We start from the raw sequence: 16771 nt of genomic DNA on the forward strand, positions 1-16771 counted from the left end.
TATCTATCTATCTATCTATCTATCTATCTATCTATCTATCTATCTATCTATCTATATATCTATCTATCTATCTATATATCTATATATCTATATATCTATATATCTATATATCTATATATCTATATATCTATATATATATATAGTGGCCGCATCGTCTTTATTCGAGAGGGTGGATTTTCGCTTTGAGAAATTGTAGTCCGCATGCTGTGTAATGCCGCAACAGTCATGCGTGTTTTGAAGAAATGAATATAGGTGAAACAAACGATGCGAAAACCTGGCAGTGGGGCACGCATTGGCACAATAATTTGGGACGACAGACACCTCCACATAACGAATAAGTACATTTATCCTTTCATTTTGCTTCGTTAGTAAATTTTATCTTATAACCGTCGCTTAACATCAGACCCAATTTTGAGTTTACGACTACCAGTGCTTAACTCTGCAACCTTGTAGTTTGGAGCCCAATCCAGAATACAATGGAACTCTTGGATCAAGTATTGAAAGAAAGTTGTTTCCGTGGTGTGCTTTATGATGGAACTTACATTAAATGGAGAGGAAAACCTTCTTCCCCGAAAACCTCACACGATTAGCCAGGCGGCAAGGGAAGTCTAACCCACATACCACTAAGGATATTTTACGTCTGCACCGTGGTCTGTGCGAGCACCAAAATCCGAAATTCATATCAACCAGCTATCACTAGGATCCGAACCCGGATCACATCATTGGAAGGTGTGCTGTATCCCCTGAACGCTTAATGCGTTCAGAGGAAAAAGTGCATTAAGTAATAAGAGTCATTATGACTCTCTTTTGAGCATTTTTTTAAAATTTTATTTAGTACCTATTACCAAAATTATTTAAGCAGCATTAACGTCAATAATAGATTGAAATTTTTGTACTCTTTCTTAAACGAATTAGTACTATTTTTTCAATAATTTTGTTTCGTGCATATTGCCTATTATTTTACTTCAATATTTAACTATTTCCGAAATTAATTATCAATGGTATCAATACTAATATTGGCATTTATTTACATTTATCCTCATCAATTAGTACCATTTCTCCATCAATTTTGATTTTCAGTACAAAACTTTTTTTCTATTTGATAACCGTCGATTTAAAATTATCAAGCTTTATAGTAGGAAGTTTTAAAAGCAAAACTATAAATAAAATAAACGCGTGGTTTAAAATAAACTTAAAGATATTAATTTGGTCACGTAGTCCGCCTATGCTACAATGATTGCGTTGATCATCCAGACAACCTGGCATGTTGAATAAATATTAAATCAAATAATTAAGTATTACAGAGCGCACAATAAACAACTTTTTTGATTAGAGCTATAAGCTAGCAAAGATCAAGGATGCTATCGTTAAAATATTTTACAAAACTGAATCGTCTCTAGTTTAATTTAAAACAAGGACTTCCGCTAAACTAATAAGAAAATAACACACAAATTCTCTATTTTATTTGGTGTATAGATTAGCAATCTGTTTAGTCACGATTCGCGGATTCACATTTAGTTCTACTATTTTTGGCCTCTGAACTCAGGGCATTAAGTAAAAAGGCAAATTGAAGGAGTAGCCAGGTGGCATTGAGGAGGGGATACAAAGGGAAAAAAAATGAATCTGCGTATTACGACTGAATGACGGATTAAGAGGAACGTTTTTCATGCATACCGGATCGGATGCAATGCAGCTCGGAACAACACGATCCCATCTACATAACTCAGTATCACGTGATTTCGTTGCTAAGCGTTGGATGATCAGCGTCGTGTCTGTATATTGGAAGTACACACAACGAATGTTTGACAATGAATCTTAAAACAATGATCACATTTTTCATTCTTCATGTTACATGAGTAGCATTTTACTCAAGCTCTTCATTTCTCTGTTCTTTTTATCATTTTAAGTTTTGACACAAAATAAAATTCATGTCCATCGGTGAGATGAAAGGGAAAATGCAGGGGGAAAAAATCAAACGAAACTTCTGAGGGTTTCTTACTTGTAACGTCCAAAGCAGTATCATAGTTCGAAGATGTTGGAAAGATTACATTTTGTGTGTCTGGCTCTTCAAATGTCTCTTCACCTGCAAGTTTTAATAGGTATATATAAAGATAGGAAGAAAAATATGATTTAAAAAAAACATGCAATATAAATGGAAATATTTCTATCTGGCAATATCTTCTCTCCTTTTTTTGTTAATTTTGACATCGTGAGCTTGTGAAGACCTCGAGGGAGAAAAATTAAACTTTCTTTAGCAAAAAAGCATCCCCGGAAAATTTTCTAAGATTAATATATACATTGAGGTGACAAAAGTCATGGGATACCTCTAAATATCGAGTCGGACCTTCCCTAGCTCTGAGAAATGCAGCGCAACTCGATGTGGCAAGTACTCAATAAGTACTTGGAAGCCTCTTGCAGGGATATTCAACCATGCAGCCTAAATAGATTACCTATAATTACGAAAGTGTTGCGGTGGCAAGATTTTGTGCCCGAATTGACCTCTCAATTATATCACATAAATGTTCGATAAGATTCATGCCTAGGTTGCCAAATCATTCGCTGGAATTTTCCAGAATGTTCTTCAAACCATTCACGAAAAATTAAGGGCTGGTGACGGGATGGCACATTGTCATTCATAAAAACTCGTTCGTTGTTTGGGTACATGACGTTCATAATTGGCTGCAAGTGGTCCCTAAATAGCTGAACAAGACAATTTAGAGTCAATGATCGGTGCCATTGGACCACAGGACGCATTCCATGCCACGAAAAAAAAAAACACCATTACGGAGCGATCACCAAATTGCCTTGTTGACTACTTGGGTCCATAACTTACGTGGGTGTGACTGTGAGCCATTCTCGCACTCTCCTATCAGTTCAGACCAGCTAAAAGTTTTACTCATCTGACCAAGCTACAGTTTTCCAGTTGTCTAGAAGCCAACTAATAAGGGTCACGAGCGCAGGAGAGGAGCAGGGCGTGATGTTAGAAAAGGCTCTCGCGTCAGTCTTTCGCCGCAATATCTTCTCATATGCAACTTCAGATATTTAATTCGTAGATTTGTAATTTTCCATTTTGGCATAAAAACTAATTTAATACTCGAACCTGCGACATTTGAATCTCACCAGAAAGTATGGGATTTCGCTTAAGTCGAATATAAGTACTTTTATTTTGATCTTCAAGATCTTAGTATGTAATTTTCATTTGACTCTTTTGGTTTCTTGCTTACCGGAGCTTTTTAGGGTATGGTTGTTTGTGGTATTTCACCACCAATCGCAAAAATTGCTCCAGCCTGCACTGACGGGATGGTAATGCCTCGCTAATGACGCTGTCATGTTTATCATTGCTTTCTATTTCCATTTTTGTTCTTTATTTTATGGCCATTTTCATGTTAAGTAGTGTTCGGATACTGGTTGGATTATGGATTATTCCAACTTTCATGTTATTGGTCGAGTCATTAATGTCGGGAAAGGGGTATGTGGTTCAGTGACCAGTATTTCTTAGATTAAGGATTTTGAAGGGAAAGGAACCGGGTATATTCTTTAGCGATATTCCCTACTTTATTGTTTTTCGTAATCTGGTATTTTGGTAATGTCCTAATAAGCATTTTGAAAAAATAATTTGTGTTAAATTTTTCAATAATTAAATAAAATCCGCGTGAAGTTAGTTGCGAACCTAATACATATTTTTGTTACAAAATGAGAAGACGTAGTAAGTAATATAAACGGAATAGCATTAGATTACATGGAGAATAACTAATTTCTGTTTGCTTTGCTGATGATACTGTCCTTTTCTCGGATAATAATAAGGAATTAAAAGAAAATGGTCTAATATTAAAGTAGGTCCTAAAATGATCCTTCAAAAAACAATTGCCATGTTTAATGCGCATTCTATGAAGAAAAAAAGGAATCAAAGAGATAGTGGAATTGCAGAGTTATGTTTATTTTTGACAAGAATTGCAGTAAATAACATCATGCATGGAATGAACAAAATATTTAATTTTAAGTTGGAATGTTTTTCTGTCAAGAATACGGGGTTAAACCAAAATGATACAAGAGACTGTTTAGATTCGCCGTTCAATTTACGCAGCTCTTATGGATACAGATTCCAACGGTGTTCGTTCCAACGGTAAATCAACATTATTGTTGTTTCTATCAATATAGACCAGGTAGATGACTCACCGAAGCGAATTTTGATTTGAAACCCGTGGTAAAATTTCCTATATCCCCATCACTATTTTATTGTATCATCATTTTATCAATGCGTTCGTAATCATTTGGGCTATAAGTGTAAATATCTTTGTGAGTCACTTGGGTTCACTTGAACTCAAATATTTTATTATAATTAAATCAAAATCTTTTTAAAGCTTACATAATAGATTTATACATAGATTTCTTTCTTAACTTGTTTTTCTTTCTATTTTTGAATCTCACCCTAGTCACAGTGAACATAAGGTATACCCCATTCGTTCTATGAGTTGCCGTAGTGCTAATCACAAGAGGGTTTAGAGGTTTTCCTCTGCTTTGATGAATACAAACACAGGTTAATTTCACCTTCCACAAAGGTGACATACTTTAGTTCCTGTCTTCTGTGTTGCGTTGTTAGTCTATACTGTTCTTATAAAAACTCGGATTCAGAGGTGCCCATCACAGATTTTTTATTTATTTAAAGAAAAGAAAGAAGTAATACCTGATCCGAAGAAGAGGGATTCGGACGGCCTGTTCCATCCGAAGTCGTTGTGAGCTTGCAGTACGACTTCGTAACGCTGATCTGGTACCAGTCCCGTCACATTGTAGGACTGAGAATAGAATATGCTGTGGGCATCTCCATCCACTGGGATCATGACGTCCGTCCAACCATCTCCGTCCTGAACACACAAATTAATTATACGTATCCTCTTAAAATACAGGGTATTTATAAAGTCCCGGACGCGTTTTGATGTTTAATAACTCATAAAATAATAAAGATAGCTTAAAATTAATAACATAAATGGTTAGATAGACTCAAAAAGTTTCATGACCCTTGTCAATGAACTTCCACGTGTGTCCCCTTCGTCGCTCGGAGAATATCAAGTCGATAGTCAATTTCACACCAGGTAGCTTTCTTTTTAACAGAAAAGACAGTCTCATCAGTCGTATACTTAGACATGTTAGAAAACTTCGCACTTCCACAACTAGAAGAGTTTCAGCCACATATCTTTTTGCAACAAGATGGTGCACCACCTCAATGGGGTATCATCGTTCGTAGTTCTTTTAATGACCATTTTCCAGGAAGATGGATTGGGCGAGTAGGTCCAATTCCTTGGCTACCCAGATCACTTTATATAACGCCGCTGGACTTTTTTCTTTGGGGATTTAAACTCATGTTTGTGAAAATTGCAACACCATGAAGGACTTACGCGAGTGAACTGAAATTTTCAGGAAATGCAAAGTAGAGCATAATATGCAAATGATTAGAATTTCAGATCCGTAGCGCATGCGTATGCTGAACAGCGCCCTCTGAACGGCGGATGGATCCGAATAAATAGACGGCTCTATCGAGGCGTTTANCAATAGCCTCTGTGGATGCCGACATGCTTGCCGCTACCTGGCGTGAAATTGACTATCGACTTGATATTCTCCGTGTGACGAAGGGGGCACACGTGGAAGTTCATTGACAAGGATCATGAAACTTTTTGAGTCTATCTAACCATTTATGTTATTAATGTTAATCTATCTTTATGAGTTATTAAGCATCAAAATGGGCCCGGGACTTTATAAACACCGTGTATAATTTGAAATTAATTATACCTGAGTACAAAAGATTTTCTGAAGCAAACGAAATGCTCTAAACTAATAATAATAACAAAAATGTATATTAGAGCCAATTTATACCTATTTGCCTTTTTTACAACATTATGTTTTTCAAATGGGGTACACGTGCTGTCATTTTCATCAATGAAATAAAAAAGAAAAGTAATTTGTCAAAGAAAAAAACAACAACTACGGCTTACAAAGTATTTGATTAAAATATTTAATTTTAGAGACCTTACTCTAGTAACGTTAAAATAAAGTAAGTTTAATGATTTATGTCGTTATTAGTACAGAGACCTACAAACAGGGCCTGATTATAGCCTAGGCAAGCGTTTCTCAACCTTTCAGTATTCACGGCCCAGTTTTCAATCATAATTTTCATCACGCCCCCCGCTTGTAATAAAATGTATACAACAATAATGTATATTGAGTAAATAGGATTCTGTCTTAAAATTATTTTTAACTAACTGCCAAAACAAAAAAAAAGTAAAAGCCAGCAGCAATTGAGATTGTAGAAATTACGTTTGGAGATAATTTTTCAAAACACTTGCACTCCATACCTCTTTTAAATGATACTGTTGCTCGTCGAATTGGCGATATAGCTGAATATGTACAGTGTCAGGTTTTCTCGAAGTTGCGTGACAAATTGTTTTCAATACAGCTTGAGGAAGCAACAGATAGTAATAAAGATGCTCATTTAATTGCTTATGTTCGATTTTGTGTTAATATGTCAGTAGTAGAAGAACTAATCAATAGAACAAACCAATAGAAATCAAAACAACAGCGCTCGCATTATATGCTATTTTAAATGATTTTATGAACGAGGCAAACATATAATGGAAAAATTGCGTCGGAATATACACTGATGGTGCTCGCTCATTGTCCGTAAGATTAGAAAGTATACAAGCACTGGTAAAATAAAAATCTCTTCAATTCGTCTGGACAAATTTCATGATCCACAGAGAAGTTTTGGCTTCGAAACAAATGAGTCCTGGTTTAAATATTGTTTTAACTACGGTTGTAACCGTAGTAAATTATTTTGAAATGAGATCCCTGAAATCGAGAATCTTTTCCGTACTTTTTAAAGACATGGGTCCAGTACATTCAGTGTTACTATTTAATTGCGAGGCAAGATGTTTATCAAGTGAGAAATTTTTGCAACGTATTTATGAATTACCAATTTTCCTAGAAGAAGAAAACAGACCGAAAGCCGAGAATTTTCGTGATGGTTTATTTGTGATTAAATTGAGCTACTTGGTCGCCATATTTGAGAAATTAAATAACCTGAATCTTCAACTCCAATGAGCAAATTCACATATGTTGGATACTTTGGATGCTTTTTGTAGAAAATTGGAATTGTGGGGCAGAAATTTAAAGCAAAAAAACCTAACAATGTTTGCATATGTAGATGATTGTATTAGAACTTATAAGGCTGAAAAAGAGCATGTAAAAGTTGTTTTTGTAACCATTGAAAATCATTTAGACATGATGGCAAATAATTAAAACAAGTGTTTTCTTGCTGACGGCTGACTGATAGCAAGTTACGAGTGAATTCATTTCATAAGACTCCCGAAGGACTGTCAATTGATGAGGAAGAAAAATTCATAGCATTCAAGGCAAGTGGTGAAACCAAAAGACAATTTAGTAATAAATCACTGTTTGAATTTTGGGCAGAAGTAGAGGATGATTTTTCTACATGAAAAATAAGGGCATTTCGCATTCTATTACCATTTTCTACATCCTACCTTTGTGAAACTGTATTTTCTGTTGTGGCTTCTTTGAAGACAAAATATAGATCTCGGCAAAATATAGAAACAGAACTGAGAGAGGCTATTTCTGATATTAAGCCTTCCTTCGAAAAACTTGAAAGACTGGAAGTCACTAATAATTATTAAATTTGTTTTTAATTTAATATGTTTTGATTAAGTAAGATGGGTGAGCCAAAGTTTGCAGTGCTCCTAACGTAGTCCACCCCTCAAATATAGAATTAATTTAATTTTGAATCACAAGATAGCTCTACTGCATTGTAAACCTTGTGTCTGAGGTGCACGTGGCTGAATTGGAATAATGTTTTGACGTTCTCTGCATTTTAGTATATTTTGCGATATTTTGTTTCAAGTTTTTTGTTTTGTTTGCATTTTGAAAGTATTTTTTCGGGTATCATTTGGTATTTTTGTGGTAGTTATTGGTGTTTTTGTGGTAGATTCTGGTATTTTCTTGTAAATTTGAGTATTTTTATACTAGTTATGGGTTAGGTTAGTTAACTTTAGTATGGTAAGTCAACTCTTACTAACTAGTTATGGTCAGTTAACTCTTTTGAAAGAATTAACTAATTAATTCTTGATTAATTCTTTATTCTAATGGTCCTCTTGATTTCTTCAAAAGAATCGATAATGACGTCACACATGAGCTATCAATGTAAATGATACATAAAAAAAATAATGCACTCCAAAAACAAATATCTTTTTTAAAGTCGCGAAAGTTGTCCCTACCAGCAAGACACTTAAAGTGTCTTTTTAAAAGACGTTTGCCAGTCCGAGTGTCTTTTCTAAAGACAATTTGAGTAAGTGAAAAAGTGATTTCAATATATTGCCCACCTTTGGAACCAGTGGGAAACCGCAGAAGTGGTGAAGAAAGCACAGAGGAGTAGAAGGAAGTTAGGCGCAGAAGGTATAATTTTGAAATTGTACTATAAAATAAATGAAATTTTATTTTACAACTAAAAGTATACGTGATATGTATTAGAGATAGGTGTAAGACGTTACAAAAAAATTTCAGCTTCTCTGACTTGACCAGAAAATTTGGAAAAATCCTCAAAGCAAAGTCACCTTTGACTACCCACCTTAAATTTTGATTTAATAAGTTGTTGTTTTTTTACTTTAATAAGTTATTAAATATGTCCAAAAAAATTTTTCTATGTGCATGTGCGCTTTCCTTTCAGCCAGTAAATCAATTTTTTCAAGTTATATTTTCTCTTAGATATTCTCGCGCCACCCCACTAGTGTGCTCGCGCCCCCCTAGAGGGCGCGCCCCACAGGTTGAGAATCGCTGGCCTAGGCCAAATAGGCATGAACCTAGGGCCCATAATTTCTGAAGGGGCCTCAAAGATTAGTAAAATATCAAATGAGAAGTGGGATAGCTTTATGTTGGTTTAAGTACTAAATATAAAATAATTACTACTTACAATAAAAAAATAATTCAGCTAATCAGTGACTTTTAGCAAAAATCACTGATTTCAATTGTTTGCGGTCATCAAACTACTTTAATTATAGATACGTAAACTTTATCGTAGAAAAATAATCTTCAATTGCCTGCTTTCAAAATTTCTTAGAATGTTTATCTTGAATCATGCAGTTTAATAGATTCTTTTCTATTGTTAGGACTAATTACTCAAAATATTACGAAAACTTCAGTAATTTAATTTCAAAATATTTTGTAAGTGGGCCGGAGAATTTGGCGGGCCTTGGGCCTGAATTTGTCTTGATCGGTCCCTGCTTACAAATCATAGATATTGCTAATAGCGTAAAAATTGCTGTTATGAAAGAGAGTACATAAAGGTTTTCTGTTATGAGAGATGAGAAGAAGGATAGAAATACCTTGTATTTTCTAATCTTCATTTGGTACTCGATTATAGGGCTGTAAGACTTGGCTGTCCACAATAGTAAGAAGCTATCTTCACCTGAAGCTGTGCCTCGAATCTGGATGGGCTCCGCCAAACCTATAATAACCACAAATAAATTCTCCCCTTTTTTTCTTCTTTTCTTTAAAATAAGCAATGACAGATAATTATAGTGGTTTACAGAACTTAATGCCTTTAAAAGTTAGTAACTATGAAATACTGATTTATCGTTTCTCCTACACAGATTGTGCCAATTTTTATTTTCTCATATCGAATGATATTTTGGACAAGTTTGGTTCTATTTACTTTGTTAGTTTTTTCATTGACAAAAAACAAAAAACTATTATCCCCTTAAATTGTTTTCACTAGTGTATATAATCATCAATATACAACTTTAGATCACAACTAAGAGAAACGCATTTACATCTAGTAGTTTAATTTGCGGGAACGGAAATTTTTAGTTTCGTGGACTAGATTTTTAAATCTTTTTTATGGGGGATACTTTCTGAATTTTATTTTTTGGGGGGGGGGGATTATACTTTATTACCCAGTTCATTATATCTTTAACTTAAAATTTATAAAAGAAATAAAAGCACATTCATAACCACTGTGTTGGTGGATACTGAAAAGAAAAGTTTAAATCATCAAAATGAAAACAAATAATGAGAGAAAAACTCAATGGGGAAGATTTTCCAGTGATTTGCTTGTATTTTGAAATTTTACACAAATATTTGAACATTTAAAACTTTATATCTTACTCTAGGTTTGCCTGAGCTAATTTTATCTATATTTTAAATTTTAAAGGGAGGTGAAGCAGAATTTGCTATAAAAAGTTTCTCGCGTGATATAGCGTCCTCTTAAAGCTCGAGGGGTGAGCGAGGAAGCAATATATCACGTTAGAGCCCCTGAATTTTGATATTTGTAGTGGTTTGTGTGATTTAATGACTGCTGGGTGGACTTTAAGTAATTAATAAAATTCAATACTTTAATAATTAAGGCAATACCGAAGGCATCTTTTGAGAATGGTTGAAAACAAAATACTTCCGCGGACGCAAAGCCGAGGACAACAGCTAGATGGTGAAAAGTTTGGCTAATATATATTTTTTAAAACTATTGTAATTACTGTATTAGGATTGGAGGAGGTATTGAAGAGTATTTAAATACAATTGTGATGTGCATTGGTTGCCAATAAAGTTTTTATGTTGTACAACATAATTTTAAAAGGTAACCAAGCTGGTCGCCAAAGGAAACTAGCAAATGATAATGTACTATTATGGGAGATATAACTAAAAAAATATAAAATTTTAAGAATTCCTTTCCACACACTTCAAATTAATCTTCGTACATACAGTATTTTTTAAATATCTTGTAGATTTAATTAATGACATTAAATCTGGGCTAAACGGCCTGAATGGAATGATGGTTTGTTAAATTGGTTTAATTCTTAAAGAGAACAACACATCAGTGTGTCGGTTTTACGTTGTGAATCTTAAAGGGACGTTTCATTTCCACGATTTTTTTCCCAATGCTTATTTTTTTTCTGAAAATAACGTTTTTCGAAATATTTCTTACTGTGACTACAATTTAGATAGATTATAGCATAAAACGTGTAGTGTAAATCAAAATTTTAAATGTATTTTTGTTGATTGAGTTTTTTTTAAGTTGTGCAGTTTTTTTTAATAAACAAATAACAAGAAAACATTCATACTTTAAAAATGATAACAAAAATAAATAAACATTTCCATTCATTGTTCCAGCTGTAATATTAGATGCGATTTTTAAAATTAACATTATTGACATCCCATTTGCTTTTTAATTGCGCAAATTTTTCTAAAAAATAGTACATTTACAATCTGAGATGATAATTTGTTTGAGAAAATCAAGTATTCAGTGTTCTACTACACCATTCTTATTCATAATAGAGGATTAATTTTTCCTCTCAGAGGAAGAAGTAAAAAAGAAAATATTATTACTTTCGATTGAGTTAAACGAATCGAAGTTCAATCGACGGAGTAGGTATATTATAATAGTAGGCCTTTCCATCGAAAGTTTAAAATTAATAATTGAACTTAAATGAATTATTTCTGATTCATACAAGCCTGTCCATAAAGTCGTTTATTTGTAAGGCCTTTTCTTTAACGTTTAATTACATACATTTAAACTGTATGAGTGTCCTAAGTAATTTTTTATGCTATCTAGATTCATCTGATACGTCACCTTCCTTGTTCGAATCGCAAGAGTAAAAAAAACAAAACACATTCCTGTGGGAAAAAATCATGATCCGCCCCCAATTTTTTTTGGTAGTTTCAGAGGAGACAGAGAGTAGACTCATTTAAAGGTAATGGGAATCAATATACCTTTGATTCCTGATCTTCAGAGTGTTACTTGGATCGTATTGCAGCAGAAGGCCTCCATCGCAAATATGTGTATTGAGTGACCAGGTAGTCACCTTGTTGTTGAAATACGAGAAGTGATAATGATGAATATTTTATGAACTAGTTCGCCTCACTGATTATTATTTTTTCTTATCTTTTTATCGAGCATGATTTTATATATATATATATATATATATATATATATATACATGTTTTACGTCAAATAACTCGAGACGTTACATNTATATATATATATGTTTAGGAAATATTTTGAGCAGTTTTATAGCCTTTCTCATAATTTCAGTCTTGTGGTCTTGACCAAAATGGAAAGAATATCTTAAATGAAATTAATTTTAAAAAATAAAAATTATAAAAAATAATAATTAATAAAAAGAATTGAAATTAATTTTAATGTAATAACTAAAGTAAATATTAAAAATTTAATGAAATTTAAAATTTAGTTGAACTTTTAAAAAAAAAATATTTCATCTTATTTAACGAGTTTACTTTTTTGTAACTACCTATAAGTAAAAATCACCTTTTTTTTCAATTGTTTAAAGCTGACGGGTAACAGGGGGTTGATATTTTCACACTTTTCATCAATGATTCAAAATCGTGTTGAATCAGGAAAACAGATAGCTGCTTTTCGTAAAAGTGGTCTACTATGATTCTATAGAAATCGTGTGTTTGAATAATCTAAATTAAATAGCTTGATTACCAAAATAATTTTTCCTTGATTCTTAAAAATAGTGTACTCTTAGTGGCTTCAATTACATTAACTTCTTGAAAATATCAGTAAGAACTTTTGAAGATATTGCAGATCGCTTCTTAATTAAAACTGCAAGAATTGATCAAACTAATCGCTTCTTTCAATGCAATGATCTCAATCTCTTTTTTTTTCCTTCTAATTTTCCTTGATTAAAATTCTGTTTCAAAATTTTCTTCTCCGCAAAAGTTAATTAATATATTATGGATTGTTGAGAAATCCAAAGGAAGAATTCTCGATATTAGTTCATATAAGTTTTAACATTCGACCGCCTAATTAAAATAATCCACTTTTTTTTCTTCATCGAAAGCAGAATATTTGATTGTATATCTATATAAAAAAACAACAAAAAAACATTTTGTTACTTTTTTGAGATTATATTAAATACATAAAAATTTAATAACTCTAATAATAGTTTGAAATTTTAATTAGGATCAAAATTCCCCCCCCCCTTGTTTGCATTTGTAATGATTTAATTACGATTTGTTTTACTTTGTATTGAAACGTGATTATAAACTACTTAATTGCTTTAAAACTGATTCGAAATTTCTACATTTATTTCATTCATTTGCAAACATAAAAGTAAAAGACAGCGTAGGCAGGATTGATGCATTCACTACGGGATCTCCACACTCGTACACGTTGATCACTGCACAAAATAAATCTGGATTCCTCACTGAAAATGTCTTAGTTCCAAGGTTTCATTCGGTTACAGTCCGACCTCGTCGAGAGCGATATCACTGCAAAAGGGAGCAACTGTAGGTTGATATAGATCCTGACTACAATGTACAGCAGCTTAGTGCGATTGGGTGCTATCGCATAAGTCACAATATCACCCCTAATATTGACCCAAGGCACCATGTTAGCCCAGCTGAACGTTTGTGACATCTTTCAGTCACATGTGCTGCTACGAATGGCAGGGCTCTCATGAGCCATTTTTGAACAGGATAATGCTCGATCATCATACGCAGCACCACTATAATTCCTCCGCCACATTACCACCTTTCCCTAGCCTGCTTGACCCCTAGATTTGTTATCAAAATGAGCATATCAAGGGCCACTTGGAACGGCAAGAGTTTAGTCGATTTAGTAGTGTTTTTACAGCAACTATGGAACGAGATACCGCATGACATCATAAGAAACTAGTATGTCTCATTCTCCAACCACATTGCATCTTGCATTCGCACAGGAGGTGGTCCCACTAAAACCTCCATTCATTTATGTGTTTTTTTCTGTTATAAATGATTTTTTTGCTTTGATTTTTTAATCGCGTTCATATATCGATGTTGTACTTGCGTCTGTAAAGTTTCGTTCCTTTCCGACTACTCTTTCTAGATGCGCTAATTTTTATGTCAATGAGTACTGCTACAAGGGAATTAAAGAGGTGTAAAAATTTTTCCCCGCAAAATTATTAATTTTTTCTTCCCGATCCTTAGTTCAGTGGCCCTATCAGCAATCACCGATTAGCCAACCTGGCCTGAGTAAATATAAATATATCCATTTACTGAGCAAACATATGACAAACGATACAACATCAGTAATACGCATTTTAAAAAAATCCATGGCTGACATTCATGCTATGTTTCAAAAATACACCTAAAAATATTTTTTACATTTGGAACAGTAAACATAAAATTATCTTCAAACCTGTTATAATTTACCGAAAAAAAATTCTGATTTATTGCACTAGCTTCTTATGTTCAACCAAAAATAAGTAAAATTGAATTAGAAACAAGAATAAGTTTTGCAAAAATGTACCTGAAATTTCCACTGCCTTCCAGACTTGTCCAACGGCATTCTTTCCTAAGCATGTGTAGGATCCCAAATCCTCCCTGCGCATGCGCTGAATTTTTAACAAAGATTCAGCCATAGTAGGAAGTGTCATTTTTTCTCTAATTTTTATTCTGTCATCATCTGTGTGCAGGTATCTCTCGTGTTTCGGATCCCCTCTCATCCACACTAACTGAGAGAGGGGCGCTGACCTGCAGGTGCAAACAAGTTCAACTGTGGCTCCTTCATCGCCATGAATCCAGTCCGGCCGAACAACAACTTCCGGAGCATCTGTAATGGTCATTCATTTATCTCTTACATCAAGTAATACTGTAAAATATCGTGCTCGGTTTTAATTGCACGTGTGACCCATATGAGATGGGGAAACAGCAAGTAATTCAGGACAATGAACGTGGGATGAATGTATATATAGCTAGAAAACTATCTGAAACCACGTTTTGTTTATAGTTACGCTTTTGAAATGTTTTTCAGTAGTTTAGGTAATTGTCTGTTATGTCGATATTACGGACAATAATGAAATCAAATAAGTTTTGCAAATTTATCAGGAAAATTGCTTGATTGCTGAATGCCTTGACTATCGATTCGTAATCAATGGCATTATTTTCGGAGCTGAATGTATAGATGATTTTTTATTTAATTTTGATGACTTGAGCTTCCTCTCGTAATCTTATAACACAAAACCACCGAAATAAAGAACAAACGGTTATAGAGACACGATGGATCAGGGGATAGAGCGTTTCCTTTCCAATGAGGTGAACCGGGTTTGAATCCCGGCGATGACTGGTCGATACGAATTCCGCATCCGGCTTGCACTGACCACAGTGCTGACGTGAAATATCCTCAGTGGTAGACGGATTATGAGTTAGAGGCTACTTGTCATCAAGCTAACAGTGAGAGGTTCTCGTGGTCTCCCTCTCCATGTAATGCAAATGAGGGTTAGTTTTATAAAAAAAAGTCTTTCGCGAAAGCAAATTTCTCCCAATACTTGATCCAGAAGTTCCCTTGTCTTCTGGATTGGGTTTTAAATTACAAGGCTACGTAGTTGAACATTAGGAGTCGTAAACCCAAAAATTGGGTCCGCTGTTCAACGACGGTTATAAAATAAAAATAAAACAAACGGTTATAAAAGTTTTTTTAACTTTATATTTTTTTCAACTGTCTCAGATTATGTCACCTTTCAATTTTGTGCATGTTTTAGGTTGCGTAATATTCATATAATACAGATTTATAACTAACTGAATGCCCGTTCTTCGTAGATGATGAAAAAAAGTAAAATAAATCAGTGCTAAACAACACTACAAAATCATGCGCAGAACTAAATGTAATTTTTAAAATGTGAAGATAATCATGGAAATATCAATGGCTAATTGACATGGAAACAATGGCAGCCAACGAAAAAATTCCATTTTTCAAAGGTCTCTCCTGAACGATCTAATTGAAATTTTAGAACGATTTCTTTTCTTTTTCTTTTAAGATCGGGGGCTGAAATTGCCCCCATTACCCACTGCCGAAATTTTAAAACGTTAGCTGAAATGGTTCTGAGATTATAAGAGTGTCACACACACGCACACAAACTCTTCCTTTTATTATTTTTTTTAATCCGTACGAAGAATGGATATTCAGCTAGTCTATGATAATAAAAAGAAATATTTGTCTGTGCGTTTCTCTTATAATCTAGAATTGTTTGTATTGTGCTTCTGGAGTTTAGACAGCGGGGTGTTCACGGAAGAATTCTAGTTCTCGAAAACAATCATCCAAAAATCATAATAAGTTCGTTTGGAAGGCTTGATTTTTGTTATTCATGCTTCGAGATGCTTTAGTTTTTATGGTCACCAAAGGCGGTTTGTCAGTATTTGATTCCAGTAGGCTCACTTCATATATTGAAGACTATTTAAATGTGCGGGAAAGTGCTTTAGACTTAAATACAAGAATGACATTCAAAGCAAGTTATACTCACACAGTACTGTCAGATTGAAATCAGCTATGGCCGGATGACCTATTTCGTTATCGGCTGTACATCGATAATGCCCAGCCTGATGACTGTCCACTGATGCTACTTGCAACTGAGACTCGTCTACTTGGTGGACACCACTCGGTAAAGACGTCACCTGTTTAAGGAATAACTTTTTTTTATCGTCATATACCACTTAATCGAATGATCCCTTTCAAAATGTAAAACGTAATAACTTACAATCCCTTTCAAAAAAATAATTAAGTTCTCTTTGAATATATAGATTCAAGGCTAATGCGTAGTATTTGGATCATAGTATAAAGTAGAGAGCAGCTAGATTGTGCATAATAATTCACTACTAGTGTGGAACCACTAGAGGTTTGGGCTGTATCATCCATTATAGGAATTTGAGGGGAACGTGTTTAGTAGTTTATTGTAATAGTTTCGCTATTATAGAAAAAATTATATTTCCAACCTAAAAT

The 16771-nt window shown here is 33.9% G+C and overlaps 1 protein-coding gene across 1 annotated transcript in view; it reads right to left on the reverse strand.

Annotated features, from left to right (window-relative positions):
- LOC107446402 (limbic system-associated membrane protein-like) overlaps window positions 1-16771 on the reverse strand; it is a 46075-nt gene that overhangs the window by 6090 nt on the left and 23214 nt on the right. Inside the window, exons 7-9 of the mRNA XM_043038677.2 lie at window positions 9384-9505; window positions 4685-4862; window positions 2000-2083 (exon numbers count right to left, since the gene is read on the reverse strand). Coding sequence (XP_042894611.1) covers window positions 2000-2083; window positions 4685-4862; window positions 9384-9505 — 384 coding nt within the window. The remainder of the gene's footprint in view (window positions 1-1999; window positions 2084-4684; window positions 4863-9383; window positions 9506-16771) is intronic.

The sequence above is a fragment of the Parasteatoda tepidariorum genome, chromosome 1 (assembly GCF_043381705.1).
Source record: "Parasteatoda tepidariorum isolate YZ-2023 chromosome 1, CAS_Ptep_4.0, whole genome shotgun sequence".
Taxonomy (NCBI): Eukaryota; Metazoa; Arthropoda; class Arachnida; order Araneae; family Theridiidae; genus Parasteatoda; species Parasteatoda tepidariorum.